General features: G+C 56.4%; 1 protein-coding gene across 2 annotated transcripts; it reads right to left on the bottom strand.

The window, feature by feature from the left end:
- Positions 1-351: 351 nt before the first annotated feature.
- EZH1 (enhancer of zeste 1 polycomb repressive complex 2 subunit) lies at positions 352-18271 on the bottom strand. Of its 2 annotated transcripts, none has more exons than XM_062017345.1 (20): positions 18204-18271; positions 17385-17505; positions 16722-16850; positions 16309-16428; positions 15182-15302; positions 14408-14581; positions 13417-13519; positions 12332-12495; positions 11378-11469; positions 10388-10568; positions 9183-9379; positions 8680-8771; positions 7255-7295; positions 6753-6878; positions 5557-5735; positions 4419-4514; positions 3684-3765; positions 3444-3524; positions 3005-3089; positions 352-2385 (listed from the first exon to the last, which is right to left on the bottom strand). In XM_062017345.1, the coding sequence occupies exons 1-20, from the start codon at positions 18212-18214 to the stop codon at positions 2325-2327; spliced, it is 2256 nt and encodes a 751-aa protein (XP_061873329.1). In that variant the 5' UTR covers positions 18215-18271; the 3' UTR covers positions 352-2324. The 2 variants fall into 2 exon arrangements, with proteins under 2 accessions (XP_061873329.1, XP_061873330.1); XM_062017346.1 differs by lacking the exon at positions 18204-18271 and adding an exon at positions 18063-18150.
- Positions 18272-18585: the final 314 nt, after the last annotated feature.

The raw sequence follows: 18585 nt of genomic DNA, 5'->3' as shown, positions 1-18585 counted from the left end.
GTCTTTGCTGCAGTAAAGGGCCTAAAACTGAACAAAATACTTGAAGTGAGGCCTCATCAGTGCTAATTCTAGGTGCATGATCAGTGCCCTGGTCCTGGCTCAGCCCACACCTGGGGAAGGAACCTCCCTGGACAACTGCAGTTCCCCCTCCTGGGGTGGGATGGGGGAAGCCAGGGCTGGATGCAGCTCAGCCCCCTGTGGCACACACACCATCACATCCTTCTCTCCCCCGACACACACACCCCCCTCTCCCACCTCCCAGCCCTGAGCTGTAGAGAACTCAGGCAGCTCATTCAGGAGCTGCTGCCAGCAGCTCCTGGGGGTAAGAGAGGCCAGTGAGCCACAGGAGGATGTTTGCTACCACTTTATTATGACAAAGGCTACAAGCCATATTATTTTTAAAGTGCATTGTTATTCACTGTCAACAAACCACAGACACAAGCCTGGCATAGTGCAGATAGGGCCAAAGTGGCAGAGGACTGAGCTGAGGGCAGGCTGGGGTGAGGACGGAGGCGGGGGCAGCGGGGTCAGGCAGGGGCTGGGGTACAAGCGCTGCTCCAGACAGACCCAAACCCCTCCAAGTCCCAGGAGAGCATCAGGGACAGCAGGATGGGACAGAGGGACAGTCTCACCTGCCTTGAGGGAAGGCATGGCCCAGGCTGTGCCAGGGAGAGCTCAGCTCCCAGGGCAGACCCAGCACTTCTCCACCTGCGCTGGGCCATGTGCTGAACCTTGGGAGCCCTGTGGATCCCCAAAAGAGCAGGGCAAAGGCCTTGGCACTGCTGACCTCTGGGCAGTGCCATGGAGCAAATGCTGCTCACCCTCTGCCTGCTCTGGCCCCCTCAGTGCCACATCAGGGCTCGGATGGGCTCTGTATGCCTGTGGGGTAGCCCCTGGCGCACCCAGCACCAGGCTGGGAGCACACAGCTCCTTGGAGACAGCCCTGCCCTCCCCATCACCCCCACAAGGTCCTGCTCGAGGGAGGGCCCCCCCATCCAGACTGGCCCAGCCCAGGCCCAGAGTAACCTCCCTGCAAAGGTTCTGCTGAGGGAAAACCACCATCTGAGACATTTGTGGTCCCTCTATCCCCAGACCAATACATGGGACTCAGCTGAGGGCTGAGAAGGTTTAAAGTGCTTTTTACGTTTTCTTTTTGCATGGGGTGCTAAGGCCAAACCTCATCCCGCCAGGGAATGTTTCCCCTTTATCCCCAGGACCACAGTGTCCAAAATCCCATGGCAGGTTTCTGAGGAGCCTCCTCCAGGCCACTGCAGGCAGTGGGTCCGCTGTGACCCGTTCAAACCTCAGCACAGCAACATTCAACAAGTGCTGTGCAACAAAAGGCTTGCCTTCTGCTGGCTCCTGAGTCCCAGACACTTCACACAGAGCCTGTGCTACTCCAAAAAGGATTGTCCTGACAGAGGAGGGGGGAGGAACCAGCTCTGCATGGTCAGGATGAGAGCCAGAGGAGGAGACCTGTCCCCTGCTCCGGGTGCAGCCCCAGCCCATCAGAAGCATCCTCACACCAGTCCCAGGAGGGCCACAAGACAACCACAAGCCTACAGGCTGGAAGAGCTTCCTCAGGCTCACAGGTTCCTGCTGCCTCTGGACTCCTCTTGTCCTTGCAGCAGCACCCACCTCACACTGTCTCTGTCCATCTCAAGTGGAGTTCCTACCCCAAAGTGCCTTTTTTTTTGCATAGTGCTGCTCTCCCCAGCCCCAGGCACCATCCAGGGCCAGGCAGCCCCTGTCCCTGGGCCAGCTGGGGGAGAGGGAAACAGAGACCTAGCAACAGCAGCCTGCAGCCCAGGGACTGCTGCAGCCACATCTCAATGGCTTCCAACCCTGTCCTCCTCAAAAGGACAAAACAGGCAGCAAGAGGTAGAACCCAAGAGCAGAGCCCATCCCAGGGGACAGGGATGGAGGGGAGCACCAGCTCATCTGAGCCCCAGGTCTCAGTGCAAGCAGTACCTCCCTCACTCCTCTTCTTCCACCAGTCAGCAGAAAATGGAAAGAGCCAGAATTCGTGGCTGTCCCTCCTCCTGCACCACAGCTCCTGCCCCAGCTGCCTTGGTCCACGGGCTCCCTCCAGCTCCTGAGCTCGCTCACAGAACGAGGCTCCAGAGCCAGGTCCAGCCTACGGCTGTCAGAGCTGATGCTCCTGCCCCAAGTCTCTCTCTCTCTCTCGGGGTGTCTGGATGGGAAGTAGCACTTGTGACACGCACAGCAACGGGAACAGCAGCAGTCATGTCAGCATGAAGCAAACATGGCATTGCTAACAAGGTGCAGCAGCAAGGTGTGCCAGGGAGCACCCCACACGGAGCCTAGATGATATCCGTCTCCCTCTCTATGCCAACGTACTTCAGGGCATCTGCCTGGCTGTACCTACAGGATAAAAGTCATAGAATCACAGGATGGTTGGGGTTGGAAGGGACCTCATCCAGCTCCTCCAGCTCAACCCCCTGCTAAAGCAGGTTCCTCCTCAATCAGGGGGCACAGGAACGTGTCCAGAGGGGTTTGGAAACCTCCTGAGAAGGAGCCTCCACACCCTCCCTGGGCAGCCTGGGCCAGGGCTCCCTCACCTCAGCACCAAAGAACTTTCTCCTTCTGTTCATGTGGAACTTTTGGTGTTCCAGCTTTTGTCCACTATCCCTCATCCTGTTGCCTAAGACAACAGAAAAAAAGGTGCCACCCATCCTCTTGACACTCAGCTTTTAAATACCTGTAGGTGTTAATGAGATCCCCCCTCAGCCTTCTGCAGGCTGAGCAGCCTCAGGGCCTGCAGCCTTTTGCCAGAAGAAAGATCCCCCCCATCATCTTGGTGGCCCTGCACTGGCCTCTCTCCAGCAGTTCCCTGTCCCTCTTGAGCTGGGGAGCCCAGAACTGGACACAGGGCTCCAGATGAGGCCTCACCAGAGCAGAGCAGAGGGGCTCCACAAACGTGTGTGTAGAAAGGAGGGTCAACTCCCAATCCCATTCCCCGTTTGGCCACTGCCCAAGGTACCTGTAATCAAAAAAGAGCTCCTCTCCTGCCTGGATGGCTCTCTTGGCAAAGATCCCTATCCGGTGGTCTCCATTCACCATCACAACTGCAACCAGAGAGACGGCATCAGGGATGTGCAGCTCAGGTCTCAGCCTGGCCACTTGCCACTCCCAGGGCCCTGCTACTCGAGCTGCTGCCTCAGAGGAACAGGGAGCTGCCAGGGAGCTCTCAGCTGCTCTCCAGCAGCGATCACTCCTCACAAGGACAGATCTGTCCTCTCAGAGCCACCGCAGAGCGAGGCCCTCACCAGCCAGCAACTGTGATTTGCTGCAGAGAGGAAGAGACTTTGCCCAGGACTTTGAAGTCCTGCTGCTGCCAGGGGCTCAGGCTGACTTGGGAGCTGAGCAGGACCCCTGAGAGCCAGCCCCTGGGAGACCCTGAGTGGGCAGAGACACCTCACCTTTGGCGTAGCAATTGGGGTTCACCGAGTGATTGGCAAAGCGGATTTTGTTTCCTTTGCGGGTGGCGTCAACAACAAAATCTGCTCACAGGAGAGGGCAACAAAACAGAAAAGAGAAAGCTGAACACAAAGTCCTGCTGCTCAAAGGAACAGAGCAGCTGAGACTGCACACCCAGCCACCAGCCCCCTGCCAGGGAGCCCAAGTCCCCTCCTCCCCCCCAAAAGCCCCACGTGAGTTACCGTTGTTGAGGTTGAAGAGGAAGCTGGACATGTACTTGTCATAGACCTTCCCTCGGCGGTCAGCCTCGTCCTGGGAAATCAGCTGCAGAAGGAGAAGGACCTGAGAGACTCAGCCCCCATCCAGGGCACAGTGAGGATCGCTGTGAGGAGCAGCACTCACCCACCTGCCCAGCCCACCACTAACCCCTGGCACTCAGTGCCTCAGCTCTGTGTCTTTGGGATCTGTTCTGCCTCAGCTCCAATCTAAACTTCCTCTGGGGCAACTTGAGGCTGTTTCATCTCCTCCTGTCTCTTGTGACTTGGGAGCAAAGATGGTCACTGCTCCTCCCCTCAGCCTCCTGTCAGGGAGCTGCAGAGAGTGCTCCTGTCTGCCCTCAGGCTCCTCTTCTCCAGGCTCAACATCCCCATTCCCTCAGCCCCTCCCCAGCACCCTTGTGCTCCAGCCCCTTCCCCAGCTCTGGCCACGCTGCAGCCCCTCAGTGTCCCTGTGGCAGTGAGTGAGGGGCCCAGCACTGAGCACAGCCCTGGAGCTGCAGCCTCCCCAGGGCCCAGCACAGGGGACAATCCCTGCCCCGCTGCCACACTACTCAGGTTCTGAGATGGGTCCCAGAATAGCACAAGATTCAGTCTCCACACCTGATCACAGTGACCCCATGGGTGAGCTGGGGAAGGCAACACTGTCCCTGCCACAGGCCTCCCAGGAAACACAGCCCCACAACAGGCAGATGCACTGACCTCACCACAGTACTCGGAGATGAACTCATTCTTCTGCACAGACTCCTTGATGAAAGTCCCCCAGCCAGCAACATCTGACGGTGCCAGCAACAAGTGCTGGAGGCCAAGGGGAAAAGGAAACTGTTACCCACCACCCTCAGCACACAGATCCCACCCTGTGCACCCACAAAGAGCTCTGCACCTCCTGGCACATGCCAGGGGTCAGGGCAGTGCCTGGGAACAGCCATGTGATGCTGCCACATGCAGAGTGTCAGGGGGCCCCGCAGCAAAGGGGAGCCAGTGTCTGCCCAGTATCCTCTGGTTTAGGGTGACACACAACTCCCTACAGATTTACTGTCCCAGCACCATTGGGTATTACCCAACAGCCACTAATTTGCATCTTTCTCTGAATTTCTGTCTTTTCCACATTCAATCTCTTGCCCTGACCAGGAGAACTGAAGACTACAGCTTGCTCTGCAGTCACTTTTACCTCCCCTTAGAATCTCAGGAGATGGAAGGGAGCTCAAAAAATCATCTAGTCCAAACCCCCTGCCAGAGCAGGACCACCCAGAATAGAATCATGATGGCTGGAAAAGCCCTTGAAGCTCCCGGAGCCTAGTCCCTGCCCAGCCCACCACTAACCTATGGCCTCAGCTCCACGGCTTTGGGATCCCTCCAGGGCTGGGCACTCCCCCAGCTCCCTGGGCAGCCTGGCACAGGGGCTGACACCCCTCTCAGGGAAACAGTTCTGCCTCAGCTCCAATCTCAACCTCCCCTGAGGCAACCCCGAGGCTGTTTCCTCTGTCACTTGTTACTGGGGAGCAGAGCTTGACCCCCAGCTCATTGCAGCCTCCTGTCAGGATGTTGCAGAGAATGTTCCTGTCTCCCCTCAGCCTCCTCTTCTCCAGGCTCAACACCCCCATTCCATCAGCTGGTCCACATCAGAGTTGGTCTCTTGCTCCCAGCACTCCTCATGTAACTCCTGTCTGCTGATTTTCACACCCAGAATCCACGCTGCAGACCGAGTGCTGCAGAAGCCTGGGGCAGAACAGCTTCTCCTTGGGCAGCAGAAGCAGCACTCACACCCCCTCCCCCAGGCAGCAGGAGCTCCCTGGGGCAGCCCCCACCAGCCATCCCAGACCCACCCTGAGGACAATACCTTTTTGAGACCTCTCTGGATGCTGCAGTTCTTGCAGGAGACCACCTTGCAGTCCCAGTGCTCCGAAGCGCCGCAGGTGAGGCAGAGGTCGGGGTCGCACTCCCTCACAGCCAGGTAGCAGGGGCACTGCTTGGTGTTGCACTGGGTTTTACAGCGGCAGCCCGGGAAGCGGTTCTGACCTGCAGCAACACAGCCCGTGGGGTTCACACCATGAGGTTTTGCAGGGAACAGAAGGGCCAGGCAGGGTCCCTGCCCCGCAACAAAGCTCCTCCCGAGCCAGGTCTCACACTGGCAGGCTCAGAACTAAGCCTGTGTGTCACGCTGCCTGGCCACCACCCTGCTAACAGCAGGTGCTTTTGTGCTGATGAAGAGCTCTACAGCCACTCTGCTCTGAGCAGCAGAGACAGGAACCCTCCCATCCAACTTCTTGCTCCCCCAGAGTCACCAGGACAGTGCTAACTAAGAGCATAATGAGACATGGTGAATGTGAGGCAGCACAGGCACCCAGGAGCTGGAAGGGAATCACTCAAACCCTCTGTGTGTATGGGAGCTTTGAGCACCACACACACCTGCCAGAGGACAGACTATGCACAAGGTCCTTCTCCTCTGCTTGGTTGGAGATGCTGATCTGTCTCTTGGGATTAATTAAGTGTAGTGTTAATGTTAAACTACTCAGACAACATACACAGAAGAGATCAGTACAGGGAATCCTGAAGCCTGTGCTGGCTCCCTGTCACCCTGTAGTCCCTTCCAGCCCCAAGCTGTGTTGTAACTCTCAGAATTGACCCTCAGAAGCCCCAGTGATGTGGGAAAGTGTGTGGTTATCTCCGTTGCAGAGCTGGGAATGGAAGCCCAGAGAAGAAAAATAACCAGGGCAGAGCAGTGACCAGGCTCCCACTCTGTTGTCCAGGCAGCCTACTCCCAGGGAACCAGCACATCACCTGTGGGTCATTGATGCTGGATACAGACATGTGGACGAGTCTTCTCTAACAAAACCACCCATCTCAGCTGCTGAGAGTCATGGGGCAGCACGGAACAGTTTCCCTTAGGACTTGAGCATCCTGCTAATCAAACTGCTGCAGACATCTGCAGGCATAGAGCAGGCCTCCAGTAAGCTCCAGCTCTGCACCCTCCCTCTGGATTGTGTCAGGAGAGCTGGCTGCTTTCCTGCCCAACAGCCCTGGGTTTCTCCTTACAGTCAGGGTTGCACTGGCAGAACTTCTCACAGAAATTCTGAGTCATGATGCAAGGGCAGGAGCTGTCACAGGGATGCTCAGGGTGGTCGCAGGGCTGGTAGTTGTACACCTGAGTAGGTGAATTGTCTAGAACAAGAGGAGAAATGTCTCAGATTAGAAGCTGCACATTGCAGAAACCTTTGAAGGCACCAAGCCCACGACTGGTGAGCAGAGAGAAGCGTCAGGTCCTCACTTGCCACCCTCCTCCCAGACACACAGCACACATCTGCTCTGCCCCCAGAAGCCCCCCAACACCAAACCTCAGCCTCCTGCTGCTGCAAGGCTGTACTGCACATACAGCCTCAGAGAGAGCACAGGCCCAGTGGCCATGGTGGCAAGCCACTCCCCCACTGTGGCTACCAGGCTGCAGAGCAGGGCTGGCCCTCAGCCACAGCCAGGGAACTCACTCCTGTAGCCCAGAGGACACACAAACCCCGTGTCACACAGCCATGCCAAACATTACCTTTCTTCAGCTGGATTTTCCTGCAGTGTGCAGCCCACAGCCTGGAAGAAAAGCAGAGAGGAGCTGAGGGGATGTGCCAGGCTCTGCCAGGAAGCGCCGGGCACAGCTGCTCAGCGTGAGACGGGTGATTCAAGGGAGGCTGCCTGGCAGCTTCATGCATTAATAACCACCAGCCAGCCATAATGCAGGGAAAGATGAGAATGTTGCAGCTACAGAAGCTATTTAAGGCAAATCATAGAATCATTTCAGTTGGAGAAGACCTCTGAGTCCCAGCCCTGCCCAGCCCACCACTAACCCATGACCCTCAGCGCCTCAGCTCCACGGCTTTGGGATCCCCCCAGGGCTGGGCACTGCCCCAGCTCCCTGGGCAGCCTGGCACAGGGGCTCACACCCCTCTCAGGGAAACAGTTCTGCCTCAGCTCCAATCTAAACCTCTCCTTGGGAAACTTGAGGCTGTTTCCTCTTGTCCTGTCACTTGTTACTTGGGAGAAGAGACCAACCCCCAGCTCACTGCAGCCTCCTGTCAGGGAGTGTCAGAGAGTGCTGCTGTCTCCCCTCAGCCTCCTCTTCTCCAGCCTCAACATGCCCATTCCCTCAGCCCCTCCCCAGCCCCTGTGCTCCAGCCCCTTCCCCAGCTCTGTGCCCAGCTCTGGCCACGCTGCAGCCCCTCAGTGTCCCTGTGGCAGGGAGTGAGGGGCCCAGCACTGAGCACAGCCCTGGAGCTGCAGCCTCCCCAGGGCCCAGCACAGGGGACAATCCCTGCCCTGCTCCTGCTGCCACCCCACTGCTGATCCCAGGAAGGATGCCCTTGGCCTTCTTGCCCCCCTGGGCACGCTGCTGGCTGCTGTTCAGCCCCCTCAGGACCTTTCCCTCCGGCAGCTTTCCAGGGCCTCTGCCCCAGCCTGAACGTTGCCTGGGCTTGGTGAGGCCCAAGGGCAGGACCTCGCACTTGGCCTTGTTAAACCTCATCCTATTGCCTTCAGCCCATGGCTCCAGCCTGGCCAGGGCCCTCTGAAGAGCCTTCTTGCCCTCAGGCAGATCTACATCTACACTCCCACTCAGCTTCATAAGCCAGGAACGCTGGAGCCAGTGTAACACTAGACACGCTGGCATCAGCGTGCAAAAAGCTGGTTATAAATCAGAGAGCTGAAGCTGAGCCTGCTGTTATAAACAGCAGTCCTGGTCCTCCTGCAGCAGCCAGGCTGCTCTCTCCTCCAGGGCTGAGCCCAGGGCCACCCAGCCCTGCCCGTGGCCAGTGGCACCCAGCCAGTGGCCATCACCCAGCCAGCAGCACCGGCAGCCCCGTGCAACAGGGGATTGTGTGAGCAGATGGGAGCCAGATGGGGATTACCAGGAATGCGTTGGCACAGAAAGCAGCGGATCTGGTTGCATTTTAAGAACAAAACAAGCTTGTCCAACACTTGCCTGTGCTTCCTTTTCTTCTTCTGGGATGGATTCATTAATTCGTTTGTTGGCAGCTTCGTTATGAGCGATTCCTTCACTGCAAACTGAAAGACCTACGGAAGAACAGAGGCAAAAGCAACAAAGTTCAGTGCACTGGAGTTGTTTTTACCTAAAGCATAAACAGAGGGAGTTATAAACAAGCAAACACAGAAGGGGATCCCAGCTCTGGGGCCAGGAAAGGGGAAGCTCTGCCTTCAGTTTCACTGACCACAGGTGCCATTGCTTCTCTTGCCAGGGAAGCCTGAGGGGCTCACCCTGCCTCAGCCATGGCACTCTGGAGGAAGCCAACAGCACCAGGCAGGCACAGGGCCCCTTCTGCAAAACAACCCCACCGAACTCCACAGTGTTAATGCAACACGTTCCTCGAGCTGATTTGTGGCAGAGAAGTGGAATAAAACCCCAAGAGGCAAGCAGCAGCCAAGGCCTCTGTGCTGCTCTGGGCCAGGCCCTGTCCAGGCACCCACCTGCTTGCACGTCTTTGTTCCCAGCAGCCTGGCAATGGAGCAGAAGTTGTTGAAGTAGGTGCCGTGGAAGACGCGGAACAGCGACTCCTCGGCTCCCGTCCACTCAACCGGCTCCTGCGGTGTCTCCACCGCGAAGAGCTGCGAGGAGGCCGGGCTCAGCTTCTGCTTGGTGGGCGTCTGGCAGCGGGAGTTTGCCTCTGGCAGGAAAGGCACAGGCACTAAGCCAAGCATGGCGTGGGAGGACGTGCCCCCACCGGCCCAGGTCCCGAGGGCAGCGGGTCCCCAGCAGTGCCTGACGCCTTGCCTCGCCCCTCTGCACCTCCCACCAGCCCTGCACCGTGTTCCCTGTCGCACCCTCCTGCCTCCAGGCAGGCAGCCCAGCAAGGGACCAGCAAGGCAGCACTAGAGACACCATGTCACCCTCCCCTCCCAGGGCTGGCCCAGGATAGAGCCCTCTGACCAGGGCGGCAGCACCAGGTAGGCCTGAGGATGAGGAAGCCACTCTGTCCTGTTCCACCCAAGTTGGGGCCCAGAGTTACAGGAGCCTTCTGCCCCCCAGGAGCTGATTATTTCCCTGGGAGCTGATTCTGTGCCCAGGAGATGATTCTGCCCCAGATGACCACCATCTACCCTGGTGTGATAGAAGCAGCTTGTGTTTATCAGTGGCACCAAGGAAGCACTCACAGAATCACAGAATCTCAAGGGCTGGAAGGGATCTTGAAAGCTCACCCAGTGCAACCCCCCTGCCAGAGCAGGACCACCTAGAGTAGGGCACACAGGAACTCATCCAGCTGGGTTTTGAGTATCTCCAGAGAAGGAGACTCCGCAGCCCACCTGGGCAGCCTCTGGCAGGCCCACAGAGAAGCCCCTCACCTCAGCATCTCCCTGGCCACCACTCCTTGCCACAGCAGGGATGAGTGTCAGCCTGTAAGTGCCTTGCCAGGGGTACATTCCTCACTCACAGCCACCAAGGAGCTGAGCACTCTGCTTTGCAGGTCCCAGCCAAGCTCTTGCTTTGCCTGACAACACTCGTCCTTCCTGGGAGAGGACAGTTGGGATCCCACAGCACCAAGGGCAGAGCCTGGTGTCCCTCATGTTCAAACACCAACCATTTGCCAGGCTCCACATTCCACACAACCCAGGGAGAGCCTCAGCTGGCCTTGCTGCTCATAGGGGAAGGGGGTGTCTGTGGGCTGCCACCCTACCCGAGGAGCTCGAGGCCCACTCATTGCCCGTGTCGCGGTCGCTGTCGCCCTCCCTTGTCTCGGTGATGGCAGATGCCGGGGTGTTGGAGCAGGAGGCACCCACCACGTGGTGCCGGCGCCGGCGCCGACCCGAGCACTTGGACCTGGGGTTGTGCAGCGCAGCGAACTCCTTGGCTCCTTCCTGCAACCAGAGCAGAAGAAAAGGATGGTGGCAGGTGACCAGGGGACAAAGGAAGGCTCTTCCACAGGCCCTGGGACATGCCCTGCCCTGTTACCACCAAGGGAAGGTGGAAGACACATCATGTGTGGTCAACTCCAGCAACTGCCAGGGCCCTGCCAGCTGCCCACACTGCACATTCCAGCTTTGCTTCATCCCACATTGCTGCCTGGTTGGAAGAAGCTCCCTGGCATTGACCCTCCCATCCATTCCCTTACCTCTTGCCCTGACAATGAGGTTTTCCCACTGCCACAGACCTGCAGCTCCCTGGGACGTCACATATCTCAGCCAGCTGACCAGCCCTGACACCACCAAGCACACCCAGCACTCTGCTGTCCTGATCTGCAGCTCTTATCCCCAGCAACACAGCGGGGCTGTGCTTCCAAAAGATCACCTCACAAACAGCTCGAGCCCTCCCCACATAGATTCCTTTATTTTCCCAACGCTGTGCTAAATCCAGGGAAATCATTTGTCACCACAGCTTCCCAGCTGCTAGCTACAACAAAACCCAGTCTGTGCTGGAGATCTGCTAAAGCCTGCATCAGTAAGGTCTGCACTTCATAGAGATGTTTTGGTTGGAAGAGATCATCAAGCCCAACCATTAACCTCACACTGCTAAAGCCACCCCCACGTTTTGGAGTCGTGCTCCCCTGAACCCAGTGAGGATTAGAACTAACTCTGAAAAGTATCACAAGTTGTGGAGAAGACACACAGAACAGGGCTGGCCAGGCCACTTCTCTTGTGGTTTCAAAAGCAGCAAGGCAGGAACATACCAGCCAGAGGAAACAGTCTGCTCCGCAAGGATCTGGCTCGATCTTGGTCTCTCTGTTCTTTCGTTTGTACACATTAGGAGTAGCATGAAAAGCTGAAAAAGTAATAGTTATCTTTACTATTAGCATCCTCCAAGAGTCTCACACACACACTGCAAGGCACAGGGACAGCAGGAGCTCAACAAAGGTGAAGTGGGAGCCCGCTGCGGTCGGCGAGAGCACCCGAGCAGCTCTCCCTGCAGCAGGCAACGAGGTGGCAGGACCTCCTGGCCAGCCCTGCTCCAGCCCATGAGGGGGACTCAGCAGCAGCTGGGGGACACACTTGGGAAAGAAAGCCCATAAGGAAAAGATCTGCTTTCAAGACTGAAACAAAAAGACCACGTGATGTTAACAGCGTTATCTTTTAATGGATAATTCACTGGAAAGAGTCCTGTGACTTTCCAAAGAAGCCCTTAGACCTGGGAAACAGCAGGTCCAGCAGATAATCAGTGTCCAAAAGGCTTTGGCAGGACAGACCGCGGGAACATGACTAAGATGAAGCTGCAAGCTCCAGCGAGGCAATAAAACACAGGGGCATGTCCAGACTTTGGAAGCGAAACATTCATGCCTTTCCCTGACGAGCTTCTGCAAAGCAAAAGTCTAGTAGCTTCTGGCACAAACTGCCAGGAGGCTGGAACGCTGCGTGCTGAGCAGTGGCAAGAGAGAGAGAGAGAGAGGGGAGGGCCACACAGGTCAGTTTAACATCTACTTGAGGAAAAGAGCAGAGCCATCTTTTCAAAAGGCTTCTGGGCCCACCACCTGTCAGCTCCTAATGCTCCACTGCAAACTCTGGGGAGGCATCACCCTCTCCAGACTGCGGCACAGAGACTAAGCAAAGCGTGTGCAGCAGAGGGATGAAGCGCCAAGGGAAAAGCAACGAGGAAGGAAAACTGTCTCTCCAGCTGAGACTGCACTTACGATGCAGAAAACAGTCGTATTTGAAGCAGCGCCGGCAGAAGAGGGTGTGGAAGGAGTGCAGGGACTGCTCCCGCTGCACCGACTTGGCGCACGGCCCGTCGATGTTGGGGGTGCACTGAGGCGGCAGCACGTTGGGGTCGGACACCTCTGTGAGCTCCCGGTACCTGTCCCGACAAACACACCCACCACACATCACCAAACCATTGCTTTGGTTTAATATCACTGAGTCCCAGCCCTGCCCTCACCCTGCCCAGCCCAGCACTGACCCACAGCCCTCAGCACCTCAGCCCCACGGCTTTGGGATCCCTCCAGGGCTGGGCACTCCCCCAGCTCCCTGGGCAGCCTGGCACAGGGGCTCACACCCCTCTAAGGGAAACAGTTCTGCCTCAGCTCCAATCTAAACCTCCCCTGGGGCAACTTCAGGCTGTTTCCTCTTGTCCTGTCACTTGTTACTGGGGAGCAGAGGCCAACCCCCAGCTCCCTGCAGCCTCCTGTCAGGGAGTGTCAGAGAGTGCTGCTGTCTGCCCTCAGGCTCCTCTTCTCCAGGCTCAACACCCTCATTCCCTCAGCCCCTCCCCAGCCCCTTGTGCTCCAGCCCCTTCCCCAGCTCTGTGCCCGGCTCTGGCCACGCTGCAGCCCCTCAGTGTCCCTGTGGCAGTGAGTGAGGGGCCCAACACTGAGCACAGCCCTCCACAGCTTCCCCAGGGCCCAGCACAGGGGACAATCCCTGCCCTGCTCCTGCTGCCACCCCAGTGCTGATCCCAGCCAGGATGCCCTTGGCCTTCTTGCCCCCCTGGGCACGCTGCTGGCTCCTGTTCAGCCAGCTGTCAGTTAACACCCTCAGGTCCTTTTCAGACAGAGAGCTTTGAAATTGGGGCATTTTACACATTACTGTCTGGGCCAGCAGGACTCTGTCCCAGATACTTTGAGGCTAAATTTAAAGTTTCTAATGCTTAAACACCACTCTGGTCACGGTGCCTGCAGCCAGCTGAGCTCTGCTTTCTCGTCAGAGCACAGCAATGTTCTCCAAAATACAGATTCCAGTTGTTCCTAAGAAAGGGAACAGACAACTTAAGTGGATCTACCTCTCTTTCATATCCTCTGGGAAGCCGTATTCAGGAAACATAGAAGAAATAGCAGTGAATATCATGTCATTTGGGAACCGCTTCTTTGAACACTTCTTGTTACCTGAGGAAAAGAAGAAAGGCAGTTCCTCAGTTAAGCTGGATGTGAGCGTGTCTTTCCTCCTGCCACAGAGAGAGGTTCCTTTACGTGCTCAGGATTATATTTTAAGAGACAGAAATGTAATCTCATACACAAGGGATAAGGCTTTTGTCCTGCAACTAGGCTGAGGAATTTCCAGATGCAGCACTTTCTGCCACTCTCAGAGTAGCATAACGTACTGACAGGAGCACTAACAACTTCTTGAGGACTGTTTCTATCCCTTTTTTATCAGGACAGGATTTTGCAGACGATGCTTTTCCACACCTATGGTATCTGCACTACCCGTATCACCACAAGCCAAAGGCAAAGATGAAACCACCAGTCAGCATTCCCAAGGTCATGCAGGACACGGGAAAATCCTACAAGCCAGAGCTTCATCTGTGCAGCAAGAACTCCAGGTGGCACGGGACAGGGAGGAGGAGGAACAGTAATACATGGACAACGGGTCTGGAAGGGATCTGAAAAGGTCCAACTCCCTGGCTGCAGCAGAATCAGATTTACCCACAAACTTACTGACGAGCACTCGCCAGTCTGGCACTTTAAAGCCTCCAAGAGCAGAGATCCCACAGCCTCCTCAGACAACACCCCATCCTTTGCCATCCTTACCATTAAACAGTTTCACAGGCTCATTTAAACTCCTCCTCACACTTTAAGCTGGTGGCTTCTAACCCTGTCCACAGGAGACAAAGATTTCCCTTCTGCTTTCCACTACAGCACCACAACTTGCCAGGCTGCGGGCTGCCCTGGGGGCTGCCCTTGCTGACACATTGATAACCAAGGGTGATGGCAGGAGAGCAGCAGCCAGGATGGAAACAGGACCAACACAACCCCAGTTTCTGCGGCCAAGCCCACCTTCCGCTGCAATGCGTTTTCTTTTCCTCGTGACTGGCAGCTCCTCCTTCCCATCCTCCTGTTTAGCCTCAGAATCGTTGTGTCCTTCCTCTTCCTCATCCGAGTACTGATTAAGGGCGTTCACTAGCTCCAGGAACACGGCATCACTGATGAGGACTGATCCTGGAATCATTTCTGCAACACAAGTGATGTCAGACAGTTTGTGGGGGTGCCACCACCTTCCACGCTCCTCGTGGTGGTAAATGACAAGCCAGCTGCACAACATCGTTACAAACCAGAACCTGCTTCCCAGCTTTGTAAGGATAAGTGGGATTTTAATGCTAGAGAGTCAGCAGGGTGCAGTATCACTTTTAGCAATCTGAGGACAGGCTGTTATCAGAGTTTTCCACTGCTTTCCTCCCTCCAGGCAGGGTTTTGTGATGAGGTAGGCAGCACTGCAGGAAAACACATTTGCTTCTCGTTTTTGAAAGGACTAATTAAAGTCTTGGCTAACGAGGCTGCTGAGCTCCTCCTACTCTAGCACATTTTTCAGAGCATGCCTGGGGAGCCCCGTGAGCCAGAACATCAGCTCCAGAGCACCCCAGGCCCCCAGCAGAGCGGGATATTAAAATGCAGGACTGTGCTCTTGTAAACTAGAGCAGTGTGCGTGTTCCTGTTTCTCTAAGAGCTCACACAGAAAAGTTGGCTACTGCTGCCACCTTTTGACTTCTTAAACTACTTCGGTATGTTACTTGCAAGAGACAGAACAGCCAGTGCTGACCGTTCCCACATTACCTTCCTCTCCATGAACCTTCCCATCATAGTTATTAATAAGCTCTTCAATGAAAGTTTCATCTTCTTCCTTCACCTCATCTCCCATGTAAGGGATATTGCACAGAACAGTTTCATCCTCCACCTGAAAAGGGATCAGATAGGATTCAGAGAACCAGTGCTGGCTGATCCCCAGCCAGGCTGTGTGTCTGAGGCTGCTCCTGTCCAGCCAGACCCGCAGGCAACACCATGCAAAGCAAAGGGTCAGCCTCCCTGGCTGCAGATTCAGATGTCTCACCGCTGACATTTTGTTCTTATCCCATGCCAGCAGCATGAACTCTGACCCCTGAAAGTGCAACTTGCTTTCTAAAGACAAAAGGGAAGAGCAGTGCCTCCAAGGCTCACAGAAACTCAGGAACATGGGCACTGCCAAGAATAACAAAGAGCCAAAAAACGTGACGAGTGATGGTGGCTGAGGTGGAGCAGAACTGGAAGAGTGAAAGGCAAACTGGTAACTCACTCCCTGGAGGAACTCAGCCAAAGCTGAGGAACATTCTTATGTTCACCACAGAAGTAAAGATATTAGACCTTCATTGCCATGGCACTCCTGCCTGGCTCATTGCATTACAGTCACTGGCATCATACCCAGTCTGCTATGGCAGGCTTGAGAGAGAGAGCCCTGTGGCTTGCAGGAACACTTCCACACCCTGCACCAGGCAAAGAGCCAGGCTAGCCACAGAGCACCTGTTTGGTTAACAAACAGTCCTAAACATGCCAAGATCTACATTTAAATCACTCCCCTCGCTGCTATGATAAAGGAACTAGCCCTTGGTAACATCTTTACAATGAAACCAGTGCAGTGATCCAGTCACAAAGGAAAGGACCTGCCTAAGAAATAAAATTCTTCATTTAAAAGGGAAGAAAAATCTAAAGAAAGAAAAAAAACAACAAAACCAAACACCACATTTCCTCCTTGAATCCTGTGGAATAATGGTGACTCTTATCAAGGTGTAAAGGAGAGACTTGCTGGGTAAGGCAGCGTGGGTACAAGGCTGGCAAGTGGGCTGAAGAAGGCATAATCACTCCACAACCACCTAATACTTAAAAACTCACTGCACCAAGACCTTGCACCCCAGAGCCTCCCTACATACCATGAAATTCTGCTGAAGAGGGGACCAGGAGTACATAATAGGCACCAGTGCCACCGTGTTCAGGGTCCTCATGTACAGTGTTTGGCTTGGAAATCCCGGGAAGATGCTCTCAACAGTACACTGGAATAGGAGCACAGAGAAGGGCAGTGAGGAAACCATCTCAGGAGGTGGTCACAGCCAGAGAGAAATCAGCCAGAAAGTGAAGCACCACGTTCACTCTTTAGAACTCTTTCACAGGAAAAGCCTTTGGGTTTGGGTGGGTTTTTTTGGTCCTATTTCTGCGTCTCAGAAGAGTGTGAAGCACAGCCTGACACTGACACAGAACAGCACACACCAGAATCAACCCTGTGCCCCTGTAAAGTCACAGATCTAGTCCAGACTGTCTGCTGCTGTGCCCCTTTTCCTCCCCACACCTGTTTGAGGAAGGGATGCCCGCTGACTGGCTTCATCATCTGCACTGGCTGCACTCGGAGCTTCTTCCAGTCTTCATTCAGAATCTGAGTCTTTTCATGAACCTTCACAAAGTTTGCCACAAACAGAGCCTGAGAGGAGAGAAAGCAGCACTCAAACTTCAACAACTCAAGTTGAGGACACTGAAATCCTTCCTGCGATCTTCTCTCAAGTACCAGAACAAGGCAGAGCACTGTGAACTAGCGAAGGAATCCTCATCAAACTCAGCACTGGCACAAAACTGTGCTGAACATCTACCTGACAGCCACCTGCTTCTGGTTAACTCCTGATTCCAGACAACCTCCTCTCAAATCCTGCCTGCTGAGGAAGAGGAGCACCAGAGTAACCCCTCTGAAACCCACAGGCACTGGGAGGACTCGAGCTAGGAGAGCCTTTGAGGAACAAGTGGAAACGAATCCTTTTGCTGCAGTTACGAAAGCACACGGCCAACGGGCTTCCACATGCGGCTCCAGGAGAAGTGGGGTCTCTTCCACCTCATGACTAAAGCACAGGTCACCCACTCACAGGGTGAAGCACCCGCCTGAGAGCTGCTCAAGTACTGTAAGGGCAAGCAGAGCATTTAGGAGATTCCCTTTCAGCTGAAGGCATTGTTGCCATGTCCTTACCTTCGCTCCCATGTTGGCCTGAAACCTCTTCAGCTGCCGGAGACGCATATATTCGGACTTGACTTTTCTTTTCCAGTATATAATGCACTTGGATGTCGGGGGAGTGGCCATTTCCATTTTTCTACGAAAGTACAGAAATGGCAAGTATCAGATAACGGCCAGTCTAACCCTGTAAACAACTGCTGCTAGGAACACAACAACCCAAAACAAAACAAACCAAAAGCCCTGTGGATTTTAAACGCATCAGAGGCTTTAACTAGGAAAAAACAAGCGCGTTAGTCCCTGCTGGTCCTGCTTATGAACCATCGGGGCACCCCAAGGCCCGGGGGGGACGTCGGAGACGCGGCAGGGAAGGGAGGATGCTGACCGGGAACCGGCCGCTTCCCCTGCCCCGGGCCACGGCGGCCCCTCCGCGGGCACAGCCTTCCCCCGCCTACCCCGGGCAGCGGGACGGACTGCGGCCCGGGCCCGAGCCCTGCCCCGGGGACAAGCCGCGACTCCCGGGCTCCCGGCCGGGCTGAGAACCGGGTGCGATACAGGCCTGGCCCGGCGCCGAGCGCTGCTCCCCGATCTGCGCTGCGAGCCCGAGTTCAGACCGCGACGGCCCCGGGACCTCCAAAACAACCCCCCCCGGCGCCCCGTCCCCCGCCTCCCCCCTCCCGCAGCTCCGGCACGCACCGCAGCGGGCCAAGGCCGACCGGCACCGCTGGAGCGCGACAGGGGCTCCCGGCCCCACCGTCCCACCGCAGACTCCCCAAGCCTCGGCCGGTCCCGTGGAGCCCCGCTGCCCCCCGGGGGTCCCCCCCGCCCCGCACTCACTCCTCGGCCATCACGCCGGGGGGAGGCCGCGCGCCCCGCCGCACCCGCACCCGCGCCTGCGCCCCGGGAGGCCCCGCCCCCTCCGGGCCCCGCCCCCAAACGGCCCCGCCCCCGCGACACTCCGCCCTGATAGGGCACCGCCCCCGAGAGACTCCGCCCTGATAGGGCACCGCCCCCGCGACACTCCGCCCTGATAGGGCACCGCCCCCGCGACACTCCGCCCTGATAGGGCACCGCCCCCGCGACACTCCGCCCTGATAGGGCACCGCCCCCGAGAGACTCCGCCCTGATAGGGCCCCGCCCCCGCGAGACTCCGCCCCTAGTTCCCGCCCCCCGAGGCTCCACCCATATAGCGTTGCCCCTTTGGCCCCGCCCCCTCGCG

Source organism: Colius striatus, chromosome Z (genome assembly GCF_028858725.1).
Source record: "Colius striatus isolate bColStr4 chromosome Z, bColStr4.1.hap1, whole genome shotgun sequence".
Taxonomy (NCBI): Eukaryota; Metazoa; Chordata; class Aves; order Coliiformes; family Coliidae; genus Colius; species Colius striatus.
This window is presented reverse-complemented; position numbering and strand designations above follow the sequence as displayed.